Source organism: Sorex araneus, chromosome 2 (genome assembly GCF_027595985.1).
Source record: "Sorex araneus isolate mSorAra2 chromosome 2, mSorAra2.pri, whole genome shotgun sequence".
NCBI classification, from domain to species: domain Eukaryota; kingdom Metazoa; phylum Chordata; class Mammalia; order Eulipotyphla; family Soricidae; genus Sorex; species Sorex araneus.
In genome coordinates, this window is record NC_073303.1 from 222,879,921 (window position 1) to 222,902,073 (window position 22,153).

Below are 22,153 nucleotides of genomic sequence, written 5' to 3' on the forward strand. Positions count from 1 at the left end.
CCGGGCCCCCCAAGGCTGGACCAGCAGGTGGCGGCCCGAGGGGTGGGCATCTGCCTCGCGGGAGAGCCCCCCCGCGGGAGACAGCGCTGCCGAGAACGGGCACAAGTGGGAGCACTCGGAGGCTCGCCATGGCTGCACGCCGCCATGGCGGAGCCCTGCGTCACAGGAAGTGGAAGCCCCGCCCCCTGACGTCAGGGGCCGGAAGTGAGCGTTGCTGGGGCGCGGATGCGGGGCGAAGGCTACCGTGAGGAGAGCGTGTGTCTCGACGCAGGTGAGGGGAGCGGGAGCGGCCGGGACCGGGCGCCTCCCTCAAGCCGCCTTCGGTGGGCCGGGGTGACCCGCACCCCCCGAGTAGCGTTTCCTCTCCCGCCCGTGGCCGTCCGCCTTGCGCGGGCTCCCGCCGCTTCGCCACGGCGGCTTCGTCCCGTCGACGGCCGCCCGCGCTCCTCGGCCCCGCCGCCCCTCCCGAGTCTCTTTGGCTTCGATCTCTTGGGGTTGAAGCGAGGCGGGGGAAGCGGCGACCCGCCCTCAAAGACGCCCCCCGCGCCCCGTTCTCGGAGCCCAGACCCAGCCCGCCCCCGCTAAAAAAAAAAAAAAAAGTCAACGGGGGGGGGTAGTTTGAGCCATTTCCCCCCGCCCCCCCCCGGTGTCTAGAACAAGGGGAGGGGGACAGCAGGCGCGGCTGGGTGGGGGGCAGAGTTTGAGGTGGAAGAGATTTAAAGGGACGCAACTGAACGGCAAAACTCGGGGTTCCAGGGCGCTTCCTGGGCGATAACGAGTCTTTGCGGTGGGGGAGGGGCGGCTCTTCTCGGCCCTTCTCTGCCCCCAGGCTAGCGGGGCGTCGCGGCAGTTACTGACTCGCTGGCGGGTCACCGTCCAACGCCCTCAGCCAGCGGGACCCAGACGCCCCGTTTGTGCGTTGTTTTTTTTTTTTTTTTTTTGCCTCGCCTCTGGTTAAGGAAAAATCATGTGACTTGAGGGGCTGGGGGGGGGGACAGGTCGGGAGATAGGGGGGCGGGATTTCTCCAGCCAGACGCGGAAAGCGTGAACGTGTTTTCCGACAGTTTCGCGGGGTGGGGGGTGGGGGTTACCAAGTGGACTCGGCAGCCAATTGCTCGCCTCGAGTTCCAGCTGGTCTCCGGGACGTGGTGGCTTAAGTTCCAAGGCCGCTTATGTCATAGAATGGGGGGAGGGAAGTGGAATTGTAGGAGGGGCCTCGGAGGAGCGTCGCGGTCGAGACAGTGAGCCAGTTTCCAGAAGTTTCCTGGCCGGCGGGTCTCGGATGCATTTCGTTCTGCCCTGCCCCGCCCCGCGCCGAGAGGTGGGAGGGGTGTCGGGAGTTGCGGCTCCCGATCCATTTCTTGGTTTATTTAAGCTGTGGCCCATCAGGGACAGACTTGTTTTTTGTTTTTGTTTGGTTTTTTTTTCTGACTTCTCCGGAAAATGGACAGTTCCAACGCCCACACATTCCGGAGTTTACCGCGGTGGTAGAGGAAAGGAGTACTGGCTAGAGAGATTTAAGTAATCAAATCGAGGGTCAGATCGATTGTAGGGTGGGCAGGGACCTAGTGGGGTGACACTAGGCACTCCGTATTATTCCCCCTGAGTCCCTGCCAGGAGCACCTGCACAGCCTGGAGTGCCCCCTCCCAAAAAAAAAAAAAAAAAGGCGGGTAGATTAGAAAAGCGAACGTTTTTTGGTTTTTAGATAATAATAAAATGAGTATCACTTTTGCGTACAGGGTTAGTGAGGAGGGAAGCTCAAGAGTATAGCACTTTTTGGGGGTTTGTTTTTTGTTTTGTTTTGTTTTGCTTCACACCCAGAGATGCACAGGGGTTAACTCTTGGCTCTGTACTCAGGAATAACTCCTGGCAGTGCTCGGGGGACCTGTGTGAGATGCTGGGAATCGAACCCAGGTCGGCCGCGTGCAAGGCAAACGGGCCTACCCGCTGTACTATCGCTCCAGCCCCGAGTATAGCACTTTTGATCATATTTAAGTCATTGGGAGAAAAATCCCTAGAAATGGCCAACTCGAATGTCTCTGTGCATTAGATGGATGTGGTGTTTTCCGACTGATTTGGGCTTCCAGCGTTCTCGGGTGGGGGAGCAAGACTGACAAGATGCCTATCCAGTATTTGGAGCGGGGTGATGGGTGCCACACCTGGTGTGCTCAGAGATCACCCCTAGTGGGCTCAGAACCTTGTGGGTTGCTGGGGCATTGAACCTAGATTTGCTGTATGCAAGGCAAATATCCTACCCACTGTATATGGCTCCAGCCCCTATTCTATATTTTTAAGAACTTGAGAGAACTCTTAGAATAGTTCCCTGTTCCTGTATTTTGTTCTTTTGATCTGAATTTACCTCCTCTAGTGACAAGAGCATTAAACACTAATAAACGGAAAACAAAATATGCTGTTGTAATGGCACTTAAAATAGATTGACTATTTTTTACCTGAATACACTCAAGTCAGATTAAGTCATATTTGGTTTTTATTAATTCTTATGTGAGTCCTAGAATATATTGAGTGTGTGAATTAGGCAATGGTGTTAAAATGCTTCAGAATAAAGAATGCTTACAAGGGAAAAAATATTTTGGGGAGAGAACAATACTAGGGGGTTTATGTTGAACTTTGTAGCTTTAATTCCAGCTCAACTTCACTTGTTAGACTACTATGTCCTATATTTTATTTCTGATTCCCTGACCCACTGCCTTTTTTTTCTCCTCCAGCACTTGGATTTGGCTTCTTCATTTCCAACATGGAAGAAACTTACAGTATGTACTTCTTGTTGCTTTTAGAAAATAAGTTAAATTATTTACATATAGTTTTATCTCTGACAAGATTGTGTTGAAAAAGATTTTCATTTCTCCCTAAGCTGCTGAGAAAAGTTCTGTGTGGTAATGATGCAAAAAAGTACCAAACTTGAAATAATCTACTTGAAATGTAAATCGAATTATGAAAAGTCAATCAGGTCTTTCAACTTCAACTGTTTTAAACTCCTGTGTTAAATTGTTTTTATTTAAGCAAGGTATTTTTGGTTTCTTAGGATTTATTTTTGGTTGGTTGGTTTGGGGGCCACACCCATCAACACATAGATGCAATTCCTGGTTTGTTTATTGGGGGTTTTCCCCAACAGTACTTGAGGGACTACGCTATGCTGGATATGGGGACTGGGCCTCCTGCTTGACAAGTATATACTCTGGCCCTTTAAACCATCTCTTCAGTCCAGGGCTTTTCTTTCTTTATTTTTTTTTTAAATAAAGGGTCCCCACTGACCCAAGGCAAATCCCAGTGGTGCTTAAAGAGGCTTGCAGTGCCAGGGATCAAACTTAAAGCCTCCCACATGCCTGGCCTATGATCTAACACTTGAACCATTTCCCTGTACTAACAAGTACATATAGCTATACATTAGTTTTATCCTGTTAATATCCCAGGAATAATAATCTATTTTTATATCGTAGAATATTTTGGTATGCATAATGTTGATGTGCCTTGGTTTTTTAAAGAAATCCTAGGGAGGGACCAGAGTGATAGTACAGCAAGGAGGGCGTTTGCATGCAGCCAACCCAGGTTCGATTCCTGACATCCCATATGGTCCCCTGAGGACCACCAGGAGTAATTCCTAAATATAGAGCCAAGAGTAACCCATGAACATCACTGGTTGTAACTAAAAAAGCCAAAAAAAAAATCCTAGAGAACATTCTTAATACCCCGTTGATATGGATACTTTAGATGGCCCAAAAATCAAAGGGAAGAACACATAGAGAATTACACAATATCGAGCAAGAATTACATAAAAATTTATTTCACTTAACATTCAAATTTAACAACTGTAAAAAGTAGAAGCTAGGTTGATTTACCGAGGCTTCACAGTTAGAGACAGAATCAGAACTAGAGTCTTCTATATTCTGGATGATACCCAACTGGTGTCTGGGTCCTGAGTTTTGAGGAAATCTGGATTGGTGCTTGCAGATGAAACTTGTCAGTAAGGGCTATTTCTACTTTACTATCTTACTCAGAATCTCTTTATAATTAGTTAAGTTTCAGTTAAAATATATTCTGTTATTTCAGGGGTTAAGTTTCCCAAGCATAGCTCAGAAGGCCTGGGACCTTTCCTGAAATTTTCCACTAGTTGAATGCAACCACACAAGAGTACAGTGCTCTACGGGTCCTGTAATGAATGCCATGAGTTACTAAGGCTACCCTGGTAGTAGGCTACCCTATTTGGGGGCTCCAGGGCTACACCCAGCAATGCTTTGGGTACCATGTGGCACCAGAAATCAAACCAGCTTGACCACATGCACCTGAACAGCATACACTATCTCTTGAGCCCCCTAAAAGATTTAATCCCATCATATCTTCAAGGAAAAGTCCTGAGTGTCTTGATCACGAAATTTAAGAGACTACCTGGAAATAGACTATAAATTTCTATATCAGGGCCAGAGATAGTACAGGAGCAAGGCATTTGCCTTGTCTGTGACTGACCCCAATCCCATACCCGGCATTGCATATGGTCCACTCAGTATCATGAGAAATAACATCACCAGGTCAAGCAATGAGCATCTCCAGGTGTGACCCTTCCCCCCCAAAAAATAGAACAGTCTAAAATATTAGCACACAACACATCACATGTGGAGCTTGTTAAATCTCAGGCTGCTGAACCCCACCCCCAAAACTACAACTGATTTAAAACCAGAGTATTTGCATCTCCAACATGTCCCCAGATGATTCTGCCAATCTAAGGATCACACTTTGAGAATCCTTGATCTAGAATTGCAATTTGGTATATTTTTTTGGTCTTTATTTGGTTGGTTTAGAGGGCACAACCAGCAGTGCTCACATCACTCCTGGCTCTGCAGTCAGTAATTAGTCCTGGTGGTGCCTGGGAGCCATATGAGATGCCAGGATCTAACCCAGGTTAGGCCGCATGCAAGGCAAGTGTCCTACCCTCTGTACTATCACTCTGGCCCCTATAATTGCATTTCTTAAGAGATCATAGGATCCCCTGTGCACCCAGGATATTCCAGTGATTCACAGGTGAAAATGGCATAAATTAGGGGGCCTGATACAAGAATAAGGGACCAACCTATAGAACAGGGTGGGCCACAAGAAGGAAATGAGAATAAGAAACTGATCTAGACTCATTCTCCTTGGCCTTTCATAAGGCTCCTTTCCCATCCCCTTAATCTCTCCCAAAGTATTTTTATTTAAGGGCTGGGGAGGTAGCTCAAAAGACTGGAATGCTTGTTTTACCTAATGGAGTCCTGGGTTTAATCCCCTGCACCACATAGTCACTCAGCACTACTGAGTGTGATCCCAAAATCAAAAATGTACTTTTACTTAAAACCTGAGATCCTGGGGCCGGAGCGATAGTACAGTGGGTCGGGCATTTGCCTTGCATTCGGCCAACCCAGATTGATCCCCAACATCCCATATAGTCCCCAAAGCACCGCCAGGAGTATTTCCTGAGTGCAGAGCCAGGAGTAACCCCTATGCATCGCCAGGTGTGACCCAAAAAGAAAAAAAAAAAAAACAGAAATCCTCATGTGAGATAAGTGTATTTGTTGGTTTGTCTTGGGTGCTTACTACTCTTAATTAGAAAGCAGTATCTCCCACTTTATGTCTCAAAGTTTACTTTTGTTATCCTTAATTTTTTTTTCTGAGGAAAATATCACATGAGAGTCTGTTAGAAATGGAGACGGTCTTGGGTCGGAGAGATGGTACAGCAAGTAAGGTGCTTGCCTTAGGCACAGCTGAGTCAAATTTTATCCCAGACATCCCATGTGGTCCCCTTAGCCCTGCCAGGAGTGATCCCTGATCACAGATCCAGAGGTGATCTAAATATTGCCATTGTGTGGCAAGAGAGAGAGAAAGGAGAGACAGAATCTCAGACCATGTCACATACCTACCAAATTAGAATCTGCATTTTAACAATGATTCTATACCTGGGGATTTTGTTGGAGAAACACTGTCTTAGAATATACTTATACTGGGGCTAGAGTGATAGCACAGCAGGTAGGGTGTTTGCCTTGCACGCAGCCAACCCGGGTTCTATTGCCAGAATCCCATATGGTCCCCCGAGCACCACTAGGAGTCATTCCTGAGTGCAGAGCCAGGAGTAACCTTTGAGCATCGCCAGGTGTGACCCAAAAGGCAAAAAAAAAAAAAAGAATATACTTATACTTTGGACTATCCCTTTTAGCTAATAATACTTTGTTAAGTTTATTTCCATGAAATTTTTTCCACTCTTTGCCATGGGTTCAAGGCACTAAACCAAGTTTGTGGAACATCTGAGTTACCTTTTTGGTGAAAGTTTGTCTACAGGGTCCATTATATCCCAGAAAACCAAAAACTCTTTTTGCCAAGCAGTTTGACACTATTTACAACTTTAAAAACATACTCCTTCATTATAGCATTTTTAGCTATCTGCCCAAGAGAAACAGTCATACAGTGTAAAAGTATACTCTAGAATAAATCACAGCATTAAATATAACAGCTGTTTGTTTTGGCTTGGGGATGGTGGGAGAGTTTGGTCCACATCTGGAATACTTAGGCTGTTCCTAGCTCTGTGATCTGGCAATACTCGGGACTATATTTGGTGCCAGGGACACAAATAAGGGTCATAGCTGACACAACCATATGCAATGCAAGTGCCTTACCCCCTGTTCTGTCACTCCAATCCCTGATTATAACAGGTGTTTTTGTTTTTAATAACTGTGAGATACACAATTACAGAGTTGTTCGTGATTGGGTTTTAGTCATATAATGTTCCAACATCCTTTAATAGTTTTGTTTGGGGGGGTGTTTGTTTTAATTAAATCATCATGATATATATAGTTACAAAGCTTTCATGATTGGATTTAAGTCATACAATGTTCCAACATCCATCCCTCCACCACTGTATATTTCCTACCATCAATACCCCCTGTATCCCTCCTGCCAGCCCACCGGCCCCCAGCCTGCCTCTATGACAGCACTTTTCTTCTTTATCTCTCTCTCCCTATTTTTGGGCATTACAGTTTTCAATACAGATACTGGGATGCTATTATGTTTGGTCCTTTACCCACTTTCAGCATACATCTCCCATCCAGAGCAATCCCTTCCAGCCATCAGAGTGAAATAAGTCGGAAGGAGAGGGACAGATACAGAATGACTGCACTCATTTGTGGGATATAAAAAACATAGTACAAGACTAAAGCCCAAGGACAGTAGAAACAAGGGCCAGAGGATTGGTCCACAGTTGGAAGCCTGCCTCAAGGGCCAGGGGAGAAGGCAGTTGGGATAGAGAAGGGACCAAAAAAAGCTGAAAGAGCTAGGGAGATAGTACCTCAAGAAAGGCACTGACTTGCCTGATACTCGGCCGACCCAAGTTGATCTCTGGCACCCAGCCCTTGCAGAAGTAATCCCTGAACAACACTAGCTGTGGACCAAAACCAAATCCACTCCCCTCCCTAATACTGTGTTATACTTCAATCTTCCCCTTCTGTCGGGGCAGGGGGTGAGAGGGAATAAAAGAATCTGAATCTGAACCTGGAAAGGCCAGAAAGGCTGCAGGGATTACAGTGCTTACCTTGCATGCAACCAACCCTAATTTGATCCCCAGCTCCCCATGGTGCTCACAGTACTACCAGGTACAACCCTTAAGTACTGCTGGCTGTGACCCAAAAATAAAAGAAAGTAGTACATTTATTTCTTCAATGAAGTATTTAGTGTATGACAGGAGTTCCAAGGCCTATTAAGTTGAAAAAGAAATGCAAAATAGATACAGGGAATTCCTATCACATGCTATAACATAGCTAGATGAGCCTTGAAGACCTTAAACTCAGTGAAATTAGTTGATCACAAAAGAAAAAATACTATATGATTTCACTTAAATGAGATACCAAGAATAGTCACACTCTTAGAAACAAGAATATTTATTGCCAAGGTCTGGGGGAAGAGGGAACGGGTAATTGTTCAGTAGGTAGTGTTTCAGTTTTGCAAGATGAAAAAGTTCTTAGTTGTTCGGAATGATAGACAGCAGGTAGGATGCTTGCCCTGCATGTAGCTGACCTGAGTTCGATCCCTGGTACCACATACAGTTCCCAAGCCCAGCAGGAGTCCATGAATGCAGAATCAGCATTGCCAAACTCAAATCTTCTGCATGCGAAGCATGAATTCTGGCCCATTGACTATCTCTAGGACTCCAGAAGAAATTTTTTAATAAATTGGCCTATAAAAATGCCAGTTCTGGCCCAGAAATTTAAAAAATGTTCTGAACATTAGTTACACAACAATGTGAATATACTTAACATTGATGTACTGTATTTAAAATGATTATTCTGATCATGTCTTCCTCAACACTAAAATTTTTCTTTAAAATTATTTTTTCAATTTTAATAGCCAGTTTGAAGCAGATCCAAGTTACCAGAGACTAAAGTAGTAAAGCATAATAAAACTACCACTATCCATTCTGACATCTGCTATTGCACAAGCAGTGTAATGTGTACATATCATAAGGTATATCCAGCTTGTCAGCTGCTGACATGGCCTAACATTTGCCAATGTAAAATGTATTCGGTGAAAGGAAACTGCAAAGAATATCGTCTGTAAACTCCTTGAAATTTCAGACATCTGAAAAGATTGCTGGTCAGAATGAGGCTAGTTTCCATAATAAGCCTGCCTTTCCGTAAGATTTTTCCTTCCTATCCATTCTGTCCTTCAAGTCACCTTTCTGGCTCATTTGCATCATGATCATGGTAGCAATTTATTCCATGTTTACCACTTTCCCAGTGAAGCTGTCTGTTTCAATTCCCCTACTGGCTTCTGATTTTCATAGCAGTCTCCTGGTTTTATAAGCTTCTTATCAAATGTGAATTGTCTTATTTCACTTTGATCATTCCCTTTACTGGTAGCAACAGGGATCTATTAGGTTGCCTCTTGTCCTCATAGCAAACTCAGAATATGCTTAACCATTTCATTTCCCTTTCTTAACCATATGTGTTAAAACATGGTGCTCATTCTGGACATATTGTAACGTAGGGTAGCTTTACATATTTCATACATTCAGATAAACTTTCTTTTTGTATTTTGGTTTTGGGCTACCCCTACAGTCACTCCCAGATCAGGGACCATGCAGTGCCAGACTCTTCTGCATGCGAAGCACAAACTCCTACCCATTAAACTAACTCAGATCCCAAAGGAAATTTTTTAATATTGGACTATAGAAATAACTTTAAAATATAGTCTTCTAAGGGTAGTTTTAAATAAGTCTGAGTTCCTGACCAGTCACTGCCTTTCCCCCTTGCTCTTGGATTCACTGCAGTGGACTGCCCACTGACACCATCTATTGCAAACTTCTATTGCAAACCTCAGTGTGCCCAGAATCTCTGGGCAACAAGAGATAGGAGTCTAAATTTTCGCTTTCATTAAAAGAAAAAATATCATTTCACATAACTTCTTTTTTTATAGTGAGGGTAATATAATAAAAATATATATAAATATGGATTAAGACCCCAACCCATGGGGCTAGGAAAATAGTATAGAAGGGTAGATTGTTTGTCTAGCATGCAGCTGGCCTGGGTTCGAAACCGGTTCCATATATGTTTGCCTGAACACCACCTGGATTAAGCCCCAAGCACAGCCAGATGTGGCCCAGTAACCAAAGAATACCCCAACCCATAATTTTCTGGTTTTGCTGGACTTAATAAGATTTGGTAATAACAGTTGTATAGTCTCGGTTACATTTTTTTTTTCTTTTGCTTTTTGGGTCACACCCAGTGATGCTCAGGAGTTACTCCTGGCTCTGTACTCAGGAATTACTCCTGGCGGTGCTTGGGGAATCATATGGGAGCCGGGAATCAAACCCAGGTCAGCCACGTGCAAGGGAAACGCCCTTTCTGTAGTACTTTCGCTCCGGTCTCTACATTTTCCTTTTTTAAGTGTGTTGTCAACCTTAAAATTTTTTTCAAATTATCTTGAAACTGTCTGGTGCCATTCTTATAGTTGTTGTTGAAAAAAATGCATTGTGCCTGGAGTACTGTAGTTTTACAAGATTGTTAAACTTTCTATTTATATTTCTTTTTCTCTCTCTCTCTTTTAGTCGATTCCCTGGACCCCGAAAAGCTATTACAATGCCCCTATGATAAAAATCACCAGATCAGGGCCTGCAGATTTCCTTATCATCTTATCAAGTGCAGAAAGGTAGGGTATTGTTTTCAGTTTTTCCTATAATTTTCTCCTGAATTTTTCAAAAAGCAAAATTTTTCAAATAAAAAACTATTTCACTATAAATTTTTAATTGTAAACTTAAATTTAATTTTGTAAAATAAAAATTATTTTACTATAAATATTCTAATTGAATGCCAGAATTGGAGTTTATTTCTTGAGTAGATAAGGTGTTTCTCTTATTTTTTATCCCCCAGTTAATAACAAAGCACCCTTCATAATCTTCTATAGAAGTGTCTCTATAAAATGGGAAACAATTTTGCTAGCAAGGAAATCTCTCTGTTGCCTTGTAATTTTAATGTATTTATTGTCCTGATAAGGATTCAGTACCAAAATACACTTCTGACCATTTTTCTTCAGAAATTTTAGAGAAGTTAAACAGTTAGAGCATAGCCCAAGAAAAGATTATTCCTAAAAATAACTCTGTTTCTCCAAGTTTCAAAAGTAAGCAATCTGGAGGCAAAAAGTACTCATCAGAGTTTTTTTCTCTGATCATTCTTTTGTAGACTTAGCTGATGTAAACTGCTTTAATGCTGAAAAACTAATTAAAGCACTTTGAACGGATTGTTAGAATGCAGATTTCAGATACAGAGACTAAAGTTCTATCTAGGTTTATGCTTGAAAATGATTTTGGTATTTAAACCAAACCACATAAAATTCCTGTATGTATGAACATCACTTAAAACGGGTTTCTCTTGTAGTTCTGAAGACATTATTAGAATGCCATTGCTGAGTATTCTAGCTGCTATTTTTTCAGGGGAAGAAGGGGTCTCTCAAACAGTACTTGAGCCTAGCAATGTATGGTACTGCTCAGGGACCATGCAGAGCCAGGGATCAAACTCAGGGTCACTGCATTCAAGGTGTGTGCTCTCCAGCTATTGGAGCTATCTCCTCAGCCTCTCTAGCTCTTTTTAAGAGCTAGAGCAAGGATTCTCATAAGGTTGAATGTAGGCAATATGAATCAGCAAATACTACCACAACTTCCTCTCTAGATTTTCAAACATCTCCTAGGGGTGAAGATTGGAAAGGGAGCCAAACCTTTAAAAAAAAAAATCACACCTCCCTTTCTTTATGCTCATAATCTTTGGTCACATTGGAATGCTTTGTTAACCCTTACAAAAATCATGGAGAAAAATCACAATTTTCTCCAACCTTCTCTCACTTCACATTATTTTTACTTTTTTGAATATCATTTGTTGTATATATTTTGCTTCTAATAAAATTTAATTCCTGGTCTACTTAACATAGAATTTTGGTATTTTTGCTTTCTTGTTTTGTTTTAAAACAAGGACTTGGTCAGCAAAGTAGACTCTGCCATTTAGGCTTTCCTCTAGTGAAATAGCCAAAATAAAGGTCAAATCGTTCAGAGCCTCATTTCAGGCATCATTACTGTAAGCATTCCTGTGTTAATCTGAAAAATCATTGGTTTGCCTCTTCTGCTACAGCTTCCTTCCAATAGCTGTTTGCCAGCACTATTGTATTTCAGTAGGAAGCGCACTGCTGCAATGCAGAATAAATGTGTTTTAGTTTTGCTATTCATCATGAATATCAGCTTTAAAAGACATTCAGAGAACTCTGCCCAACTAAGTGCTACTTAAGTCTTACGACTCTTGAGGGGAGGGGCCGGAGCAATAGTAGCAGGTAGGCCATTTGCCTTACACGCAGCCAACCTGGGTTTGATGCTGGCACCCCGTATGGGTCCCCTGAGCCCACCAGAATGATACCTCAGTGTAGAGCCAGGAGTAAGCCCTGAGCAATGCCAGGTATGGCCCAAAAAACAAAATATAAAATAAAAACAGGAGAGAAAATAGGATTCAGATACTGAATCCTAAATCACTATTGAGCTCCATATGAGCCACTTTAGCCCCAGTGTGTGTATTGTCTACAATTATAACAGGCTTGCATTTTTTTTAAATAATATCTATGACCCATACAAGTGGTAAATAATTCCCACTTAATTTTCAACTATGGATTATTTAATTTACTAACGGATTTTAGAGAGCCATTTATTTAGTAAACCTGAGCCCCTGTACTTTAATAAATCCAAAGAACTGATCCTTAATTTTTTTTTTTGATCCTTAATTTTTGTTACACAGAATCATCCTGATGTTGCAAACAAATTGGCTACTTGTCCCTTCAATGCCCGCCACCAGGTTCCTCGGGCTGAAATAAGTCATCATATCTCAAGCTGTGATGACAAAAGTTGTATTGAGCAGGATGTTGGTAAGACTGATTAGTCAAAATGTTTCAGTGCTATGAGGCCAAAGTGATATATAGTGGATAGAGCATTTGATCCCCAGTATTCCATTGGTCCCCAAGCACCGCCAGAAGTAATTCCTGAGTTCAGAGCCAGAAGTAACCCCTGAGCATCAGTGAGTGTACCCCAGAAAATAATAATAATAATAAAACAATAATAATAATGTTTCCGTGCTAGAGATTAGTCCCTTCAATTTTTGTTATACTATATTGCTGTACTCTATTATTGTTACACCATGTACTATTCTTGTTATACTATATTCTTGCCTTGATTTTTTTGCCTTTTATTTCAGATAGCAATACTGTTATGTGTTTAAAACATTTATCTCAAAAGCAAAATGTTAGATGTGTCTGTCAGGTTGTTTTCTGTTCTGAACAACCTGATTCTTCTTACTAAGTAAGAAATAATTAAAAAGTCTTCTTACTGACCAAAAAAAAAATCTTTTTACTGCCATAAATGTGGTAACCATCTTTGTTTCTGCTTTTCTTCTGTCAGGGAAGTAAAATCACTGTTTAGCTTTGATACCATCAGTTCTTTCCGAAAGTTAGATTAGACTGTTCTGTAAGTGCTTATAAAGCACTAACCCCTTTAAACATAATAACTTGGCACTTTCCTCTTCTTACATCATAATCTCCATTGACTTGCAGTGAACCAAACTAGAAACCTGGGACAAGAGACTGTGGCTGAAAGCACCTGGCAGTGCCCACCTTGCGATGAAGACTGGGATAAAGGTGAAATGCTTCTACATCTTCACAAAATATCTAAGTTTCAGTTCATTTGCTAAGACAGAAGGAATATTCCCCTTTTTTATGAACATACCATGTTGTTCCAAATGCCTTATTATTTTTATTGGCCCCGAAAGCAAGTACATTTGTATCACTGTGCAGACACATAGAACAGCCTATCCTTCTTGATTGGAAAAAGCACTTCTTTACATCTGTTTTTTTCCATAAATTGTGCTGTACCATCTGCTTGGTTGTTACTAGGCACGTTTATTATTATTTATGTGGCTGGTGTTTATATCCTTCAATTAAATTTCTGCTACTGTGTCACTTAGGCAGGGTACTTGATCAATTTTTACTTGCTCCTGTAAAACTTAGGTATATTGTTTTACATCTTACAAATTCAACTAGCATGAGCTAACTGTCTTACAAAGTAATACCACAAACTATATTTTGCTTCTTCTGGCAGATTTGTGGGAACAGACCAGCACCCCATTTGTCTGGGGCACGGCCAACTACTGTGGAAACAACAGGTAAATTGCCCTCTTTTCCAGCACTATCTCCCAAAGTTGGTGTACTCTATTATTAAAAGAAGCCCCCAAAGCATGAATAACCTGTTTCCCTAATGATGTTACTTGCTGGTAAGGCAACTATTTAAGGTAGTGTTTTGATAGTGGGGTTTTTTTTCCATTTATTATTTCATTTACAAAAGGCTTGTGTTGAACTAGAAGATGACTCAAGGACAGGAACACATGCTTTCCATGTAGCACCCCCCAAACTCAATTCCTAGTACTGCATGGTCCCCCAGGAGCCACCAGATATGACCCCAAAAGCATTAAAAAACAAACAAAATAAAAGGTTGTGTGATACATTATTCACTATGGGAACACAAAAATACTAACTTAAAATCTAGTAAAGCAGACAGTACTGCCAGACATGGTATGTCTTAGTTGTTTTTTTTTTTCTTTCACTATGTTCACATTATTTTAATACTTCAGGGGAAATTCTCTAGCTATACCACACAGATAATTTTTGCTCTGAGTAACTAATATCTGAAGAAAAGTAATTTTAGGGGCGGGAGGGATACTTAGCAGGTAAGCCTTACATGTGGCTGGCCCAGGTTTTTCCCTGAGCCCTATCAGGAGTTACCACTGATCGAGAGCCAGGAGTAAGCCCTGAGCACTGCTGGGTGTGGCCCAAAAACCAAAACAAAAATCAAACTCATTAATCAGTCTCCCATCTTAGAAGATAGTGGCAAATCATGTTTCAAACAAAGTAAAAATATTTCTGGATTAGAAAATGGAGAAATGAAATGTTAAATGTCTTTCTCTTTCCAAAATAGATTTTTTATATCATAGCTGAAGTGCATTTTATTTTGTGTATGCACAAGATAGAAAAAGTAATAGATGAATTCCATTGGCACAACTTTAATTTTACCTTTTTTTTTTGAGATTTGATGCCTTTGGTTATTTTATGTCATATTTATTGAGTGAGTTGATGAGCCTGTCATACAACTGAACAGTAGATGGCATTGCTTGTTTATCTCAATTTCTGGAAACTGAAAGTAGATAGACCTATCTTAATTCCTGCACAAAACATTGAGCTTTTCAGAGAAATGATAATCATTCTAATTACAAGAATGTTTTGATGGAAACGTGTTTACATTTCAGAGTATATGAAATGTAAAATTATGAAAAACACATTTTGATTGTCTTGTGTGTGTGTCTGTCTAAAGAATATAGATAGCTAACATAGTTACATCTTTCATTTTGCAGCCCTGCAAGCAATATTGTTATGGAACATAAGAGTAACCTGGCTTCAGGCATGCGTGTTCCCAAGTCTCTGCCGTATGTTCTGCCATGGAAAAACAGTAAGTGAAATAGAGGTTACATGCTTTTACATTGTGCTTAATTCGGTTGGTCTGGATTATTCAAGAACATTAACTTTGAATGTTCAACCTTGAACTGCCATAACCCTATTGAGCACCTTCTAAATTTTGCACTCTAAGCATCTCATCAGCAACCCAAAATTGTGAGTAGGGAAGTGCAACATCACAGAAGCAAAATAATAATTTCAAGAAGGGTTGACCACTGAAATCCAATAGCTTGGGTAAATTTGGGGATCAAGGCAAGAGAAGTAACTCAGTGGTAGAGCACTTACTTGCCTTGCATGTATGAGAATCTGGTTAGATCTACAGAGGCAAAAAGCAAAATGGATGAATTTTTAAAGGTTGTTGAAAGGCCAGAGAGATAATTCAGTGGGCTGGAGTTCATGTTTTGCATGTAGGAGCCCCTGCTTTAACTCCATTGTTGCCTAGTAGCCCATCAGGAGTGACTGAGTCAGGAGAAGCCCCCCAAAAGTGGTTGGTTTTGGCTAGGAGAAATCATCCCTGAGTTTCAAGGTATAAAATCTGTGGATATTTGGGATTAGAAATTGTATTTCAAGTACCTATAAGGAAATGGGTAGAGAAAAATAAGTCAGAAGCAGCATAAAGAGAAATCTTGCAGGTCTTCTCTAGCTTGCAAAGGCCATTACCATACAAACTTGTGCCAAATTTGTATCATACCACTCTGGTAAATAAGTCTCACATTATGGGAAATGTGTGCTGAGAGTAGATAAAGGACCAAACTTGATGTCCTCTCATTATCTGCATTGCAAACCATAATGCCCATAAGGAGAGAGCGAATAAGAGGGAAATTGTCTGCCAGAGAAGCAGGGGGAGGGGTGGAGTGGGGTGGGGTGGGGGTGAGGGGACGGATACTGGGGACATTGGTGGGGAAGGTGTACACTGGTGGAGGGATGGGTGCTTGATCATTGTATGACTGCAACTCAGACATGAAAGCTTTGTAAGTGTAGCTCATGGTGATTCAATAAAAAAAAAAAAATCCTCACAGTATTACTATTATGTTTAAACATTTTTGGAATTGACTCAGATTCACTTGATTTCTTTTTTTTTCTTTTTTTTTGGGGGGGTGTCACACCCAGTGATGCTCAGGGCCTATTCCTGGCTCTACACTCAGGAATTTCTCCTGGGGGTGCTTGGGGGACCATATGGGATGCAGGGATTGAACTCGGGTCAGCTGCTTGCAAGGCAGACGCCCTACCCACTATACTATTCGCTCTGGCCCTCACTTGATTTCTTTGTTTTTATTTGAGCTATTTTTTTAGGTGACTAAGGGATTCTCTTTAAAACATTTCCCTTTGTAGTCAAGGATGTGGCTTAGTGACAGCATTCACGCACTTCCATGCATAAGACCCTGATTTCAATCCCCCTTGTATTGCAATATTTTTCCCTTTTGAGGCCAGTGCAGGAATTATAGCATCCATGCCTTTCATGCTGCCAATCCCAATTCATTGTGGCCCCAGAAAAATTTCCCTTAATACCAGGGATATATAGCTCAGTGGTAAAACACATGCTTATCATATGTGAGGCACTAGAAAAGAAATTTTTTAATATGAGGTCAGAGAGATAGCACAGTGTGGTAAAGCACTTGCCTTACATCCCCTGCATCTCATATGGTACTATGAACCCACCAGGAGTGATCCCTGAGTGCAGAACCAGGAGTAAGCCCTGAGCACAGCCAGATGTGGCAAAAAAATTAAAAAATAAAGAAAGACATTTTTGTTTAGATTCTTATATTTCCCAAAAAAGGAGACCACCAAATGCCAAAACAGTTTGGTAAAAGATTCTCTCCGGGTTGAGTTAGAATCCAATGAGTAATTTTAAATTTTTAACTTTTATATTATAATTCAATATACTTTCAGGAATAAGTCATTTGTGCTTAGTAAGAATAGGGAATGGGGTGAATTTCATTTGACATGGTGTATTGATTTTGAAATATTTCTGCTTTATAGATGGAAATGCACAGTAACTGAATATCTCATCAAGTAAGTGTTTGCTTTATTCTGTCTTCAGATGGTAGCTGAATTTAACTGGACATAAAGCAATTTGGGCCCAATTTTCTTTCAGATTACGGTACCAAATTAAAGCTTTGTGTATGCATGTGTTTTTTTTAAGTTTATAGCCTCTGTGATGGCTTTACACACTAATGAAGAGGCATTTACTAGTTAAATTAGAATTCCGTTAACATACCAAGTTGCTTCCCTAATGTTAAAACTCATTGCTTTTTTTCTTTTTTTATCAAAGTTGCATTCTAGATTTCTCACACCTCTTTTATGGACTGAGATTAATCAGACAGCTGTGCTTCACTGCTCTGCAATTCTTTTCCTGTGCAGTATAGCTTGACACTCATCAAAACATTCATACTCTTTAATGAGCACTTTTGGATCTCTTAGAAGCTTGCTGTGATATCTGTTGATCTTAACTGAAGTAGATTTAGCAGAACCTTACAATCTATATGAAAGGACCAACTTTTATTTTTAATGAATGAGGCTGTTCCTTAAGGTCGCCAGGTGAAATTCATAGCAGAGCTAAATTTGAAGCTTCAAATGCTGTCTTGTCTGAGGTTACCCAGCACATTGCTGTGGCAGGACTATTATGAAGGTGTGATGTTATATTTATTCCCTATCTTGAAGATAGAAAACTCTCAATGGCTATTTACTGAATGAATGGATAATTAGCCCACTGCCTTCCAGTCCATTCACTTTCTTTGGACAGTGAAGCAGATGGATTTGTGAGTTTAGGGGTTTATTTTGTACCTAATGTTTCTTCTGGCAAGAAATAGAAAAAGGAATCTAAAAGAAAACACCCCTTAGCTATGGATAATAGTATTTATCGGTTACTGCTAGATACCAGTTATTTTTTTTTTTTGGTAAGTTCTAACAGCAAATACATCTGGAAGCCAGAAAATTGGATTTGGCCCCAGAATGGAAAGTCACATCACTAGGTTGTGTCAGGAAAGGATACACATCCCATATAAGCTGTGCACTTTGAATTCTTCTCTAATGTACTACACAAGATGGCTTCATGCTCAGACAGTTTGGACAGCTACCCAGTAAAAATAGCTCCTCTAAGGTGAAAGCCTTGGAGAAATGTCTATATCACTTAAGACTTGACATTTATCTCCTTTGAAACCTGATTCTGTTCAGTTAATCTCTTTACATGGGGCTGTAGATATAGCTCAACAAACTGGATCACAGACTGCATTGGAAGGCCCACGTTTGCTCCCCGGCACTCGTGCTGGTCCCTCATGCACAAACCAGAAGGAACCAAAGAGATAGTACATGAATAAAGTGTTTGTGTTGCATGCAGAAGACCCCAGTTTCATCCCTAGCACTGTATATGGTTCTCCAAGTGTGGCAGGCATAACCCCTGAGCTCAGAGTCAGAAGTGTCCCCTAATCACTGCTGGGTATAGCTCAGACACCCCCAAAATACAAAGCACAGGCAGAAATGATCCCCATCTACCAAACCAGGCGTCCCTGAACACCACCACTAGGTATAATCCCCAAAGAGAAGGAAATAAACTTTCATGCTAAAATTTTTCTTTTCTATGTAATCCTGAGAAATTTAGGGGAGCAGAAATTACTCTCTGTTGATTGGACAGAGTAGAGCATTTGCCCTGCACACAGTTGACCCGGTTCAATCCCTGGCATACCACATCTTCCCCAAAGCCCACCAGAAGTAGTTTCTGAGCACAGAGCTAGGAGTAACCCCAGAGTACCACCAGATATGGCCCAAAATATTTAAAATTTTTTTTAAAATTACCTTCTGTTTAGATAAGAATCTGTAGACAGTGCCAGAGAGATAGAATAATGGATTGGGTGTTTGCTTTACAGGCAGAAAGTTAGGATTCAATCCCCAGTACCATATGGTCTCCCGGCCAGCACCATTAGAAGCAACTCCCAAACACTGCAGGGTGTAGGCCCACCAAAAAAATTAAAGAACAAACACTCAGTAGCCACCAACCTCCTTATACTCTAAATAAAAGTAAACCATCGTTTTTCAAGCACCTGATGTTCACCTGCTATACTTTTTACTAGATAAGTGCCTCAAAACAGATAAATTTTTGCTCCACCAAATAATCATTGTAAGAGCTTAAAAACTATTGTTGAACTAGTGTGCAGATACAGTATTTGAGAAGAAAGATCAATATAAGTTAACTGGCATTAATTCAGAATTGTCATAAGGAGTCCATTGCCTGGATAGTCCACTCTGACTTTCTCCTCACTTATAAAACTGTTGACACAAGGAGTGAACGTTGATCTCTAAATAGAATGTTTTTAATTCAATTAGCACGTTTCTGTGTGCATAGCTGTATTAGAGAGCTAAGGGTCAGAAGATAACTTGGTGTTCTGCCATTAACAACAGCAGATTCCTCCGGCAGATCAGGGTATTTTCATTGGGATGTGGTTGTGTGGTTTCTCGTTAGATGTAGTTGGTGCTTGCTTTAGTCACTAAAAGGAACTGAACTTTTTTTTTATCCTTTTCTTGCAGATGCCAGACCCTAGAAGACTCCTGCTTCTTCCTGCTACCAATGGGTTCTCCATTTTTTTCCTAGTCTAATTATAGAAAAATAAACTATCTGTGACTTTCAAACTGACAAGTACCTTTTTTTCTCCTCTTGTCCTTCCCCCTTTGATTAAAAGATAAAACCCTCAAGCCCAGGATGCAACTCATTCCTGGAGCTTGCTTGTCACATGTCAGGCTCTGGGTGTGATTCCAGACGTCTAGAGGGCTAAGGATGTGGCTGAGCAGGAGAGCATTTGCCTTTGTACATTGCCCCAAAAGAAAGACAAATCTACCATGTTCCGGGGCTGGAGCGATAGCACAGCGGGTAGAGCATTTGCCTTGTACGTGGCCAACCCGGGTTCGATTCCCAGCATCCCGTATGGTCTCCCGAGCACTGCCAGGAGTGATTCCTGAGTGCAGGAGCCAGGAATAACCCCTGTGCATCACAGGGTGTGACCCAAAAAGAAAAAGAAAAATCTACCATGTTTCCAAGCAACTGAAAAGAACCCTCTGACTTAGGAGCATTTCAAATAAGCCATCCATATAAATAGCTTAATAGTTTGGCTACCTATGGCCCCAATATCAGAAATCACATCCTATTGTACATTAATGAATCACTGTCATTTAAAGTTATCTTAAAGGGTCAGCTGAAGAAGGCAAAAACTTAGGGTGGAAAAAGTAATTTTGTACATGGGTCCTGACACAAATGAATCTAATTTCTTTATGGGTTTCTTAGAGATGTTGGTAGCATTTATAGAAAAAAAAATACCCATTCCTGTTAAAAATCTTTAAATATCTTGCTGCCTGAATATTCTAGCCATAAGGGTTTTATATCTCCGACATTCAAGCTCAGATTTGTACTGTTCATATTAGGTGTAGATTAAATAGGAGTAAAGACTGAAATAGATGGAAGGAGCTGCTCTCCATGTGGAAGAGACAGGCTACCTCCAAATGTGTATGAGGGTCTTAGGGGTTGGGTGGAAAGTATCTATATTAAGGTACATTTCTAAAACACCTTCACAAAGGGAAGGGAGCTCAGCTAACTTTTTGTTTGAATTAGTTTTTTATTTTTTCATGTTTGACTTCGTTTCATTTAAAACTGACATGGGAGGAATTTGGGTTATGGTATAGATAGGGACTTCGATGAAAAGTGCAGATAGGGCTGGAGTGATAGCACAGCGGGTAGGGCGTTTGCCTTGCTCTCAGCCGACCCAGGCTCAATTCGCAGCATCCCATATGGTCCCCCAGCACCACCAGGAGTAATTCCTGAGTGTAGAGCCAGGAGTAACCCCTGTGCATCGCTGGGTGTGACCTGAAAAGCAAAAAAAGAAAAAAAAGTGCAGATAAATTCAAAAATTAACCTCTTGGACAGAGAGATAGGCACTTGCCTTGCATGTTTTTATCCCCAGCCCCACAGGGTCCCCTGAGCAGCACCATGTGACCCAATTCCACAAAATGTAAAAATGATCTCTCTAGTATTGTTTGTGGGTGACAAGGTAAGGGGGAGTGGGAGCTGGTGGAATGCCCTCCACAAATTGTATACAAAACAGGAATTTCCCCTGATGAGACACAGCTATTTGAAATCTCAAGACAGATTCAAGATAAGCCTCATTGACGTAGTATTTCTGCTTTTAGTTGTGTGACCTTGAGTGAATAGACCATTTCTTCTAGGGATTATATCAAGGCGGGAAACATACCCGCTATGTCCTTAATTCCAGTCCTTAATGTTTAGCAGCACCTCAAAACAATTGTTTAAATAGTCTTGTTACTGGAAAATACAAAACCCTTTTGCTTTAATTTGTTTAAGTGAGAGCAGAACTGTTTGTACTACACTTGTAACCAGAACTCCTACCCAGGTTAGAAAAAACAATCTCAATGCAAGGAATTAGCCTCTGGAAAATAAATGAATTGAGCAGAAAATAACTACTCTTTTTTAAAATATGTAAAGTTGTGACAAGCCTAACATTTGCCATTCATGAAAAATCTTTCTTTAGATCACCTTTCTTTGCCTGTAACTTAATTTTGGGTGTGTGCATAGCTCCAACTATAGAATGCCCACTGTGTTTCGTTAGCTCACAAAATAGATAGTCCTATTGTTTATTTTAGTAAATTAATCGTTAAAGCTGCCAGTGTGTCTGGTTCAGGGGCTTTGAGAGACTGCTTAGGATTTTTTATTGGGCCTAAAATTCTCTAGTCTGGATTTAATTTCCTGGAAATTTTTGAAAATTCAAAAAAACAAGAACAAAGAAGTAACTATACAACTCTGTCACTCTGTCAGAAGTTAATAGAAGCTTATCTTTGAACCCCTCTTTTTCAGAGGATAACCTTTTAGAATGACTAGTTGAAGAATGTGAACAGTTGAATAGTCTTTCTTAATTTCAGTTAAAGGTTAATTGCAAAGATATTTCAGAAACTTTTCCCAAGGACTTTAGCTCTAACGTCTCAATAAGAAACTCGGGGCTGGAGCAATAGTACAGCGGGTAGGGCGTTTGCCTTGCACGCAGCCAACCCGGGTTTGATTCCCAGCATCCCATATGGTCCCCTGAGTGCCAGGAATAA

General features: G+C 41.1%; 1 protein-coding gene across 1 annotated transcript; it reads left to right on the top strand.

Annotated features, from left to right (window-relative positions):
• The first annotated feature begins 237 nt into the window (after positions 1 to 237).
• On the top strand, positions 238 to 17,071 carry GTSF1 (gametocyte specific factor 1). The gene is made up of 8 exons (XM_004601566.2): positions 238 to 271; positions 2,728 to 2,772; positions 10,080 to 10,180; positions 12,301 to 12,427; positions 13,109 to 13,192; positions 13,653 to 13,716; positions 14,959 to 15,053; positions 17,039 to 17,071. Exons 2-8 carry the CDS (start codon positions 2,757 to 2,759, stop codon positions 17,053 to 17,055), a joined length of 504 nt encoding a protein of 167 aa, XP_004601623.1. The 5' UTR covers positions 238 to 271; positions 2,728 to 2,756; the 3' UTR covers positions 17,056 to 17,071.
• The last annotated feature ends 5,082 nt before the right edge of the window (positions 17,072 to 22,153 follow it).

What these genes read in the sequence shown, in the direction of transcription:
- GTSF1 (XM_004601566.2), top strand. An exon ending in TTGTATTGAGCAGGATGTTG is followed by an intron (nt 12,428 to 13,108) that starts GTAAGACTGATT and finishes ATTGACTTGCAG; the next exon opens with TGAACCAAACTAGAAACCTG. An exon ending in CGATGAAGACTGGGATAAAG is followed by an intron (nt 13,193 to 13,652) that starts GTGAAATGCTTC and finishes TTCTTCTGGCAG; the next exon opens with ATTTGTGGGAACAGACCAGC.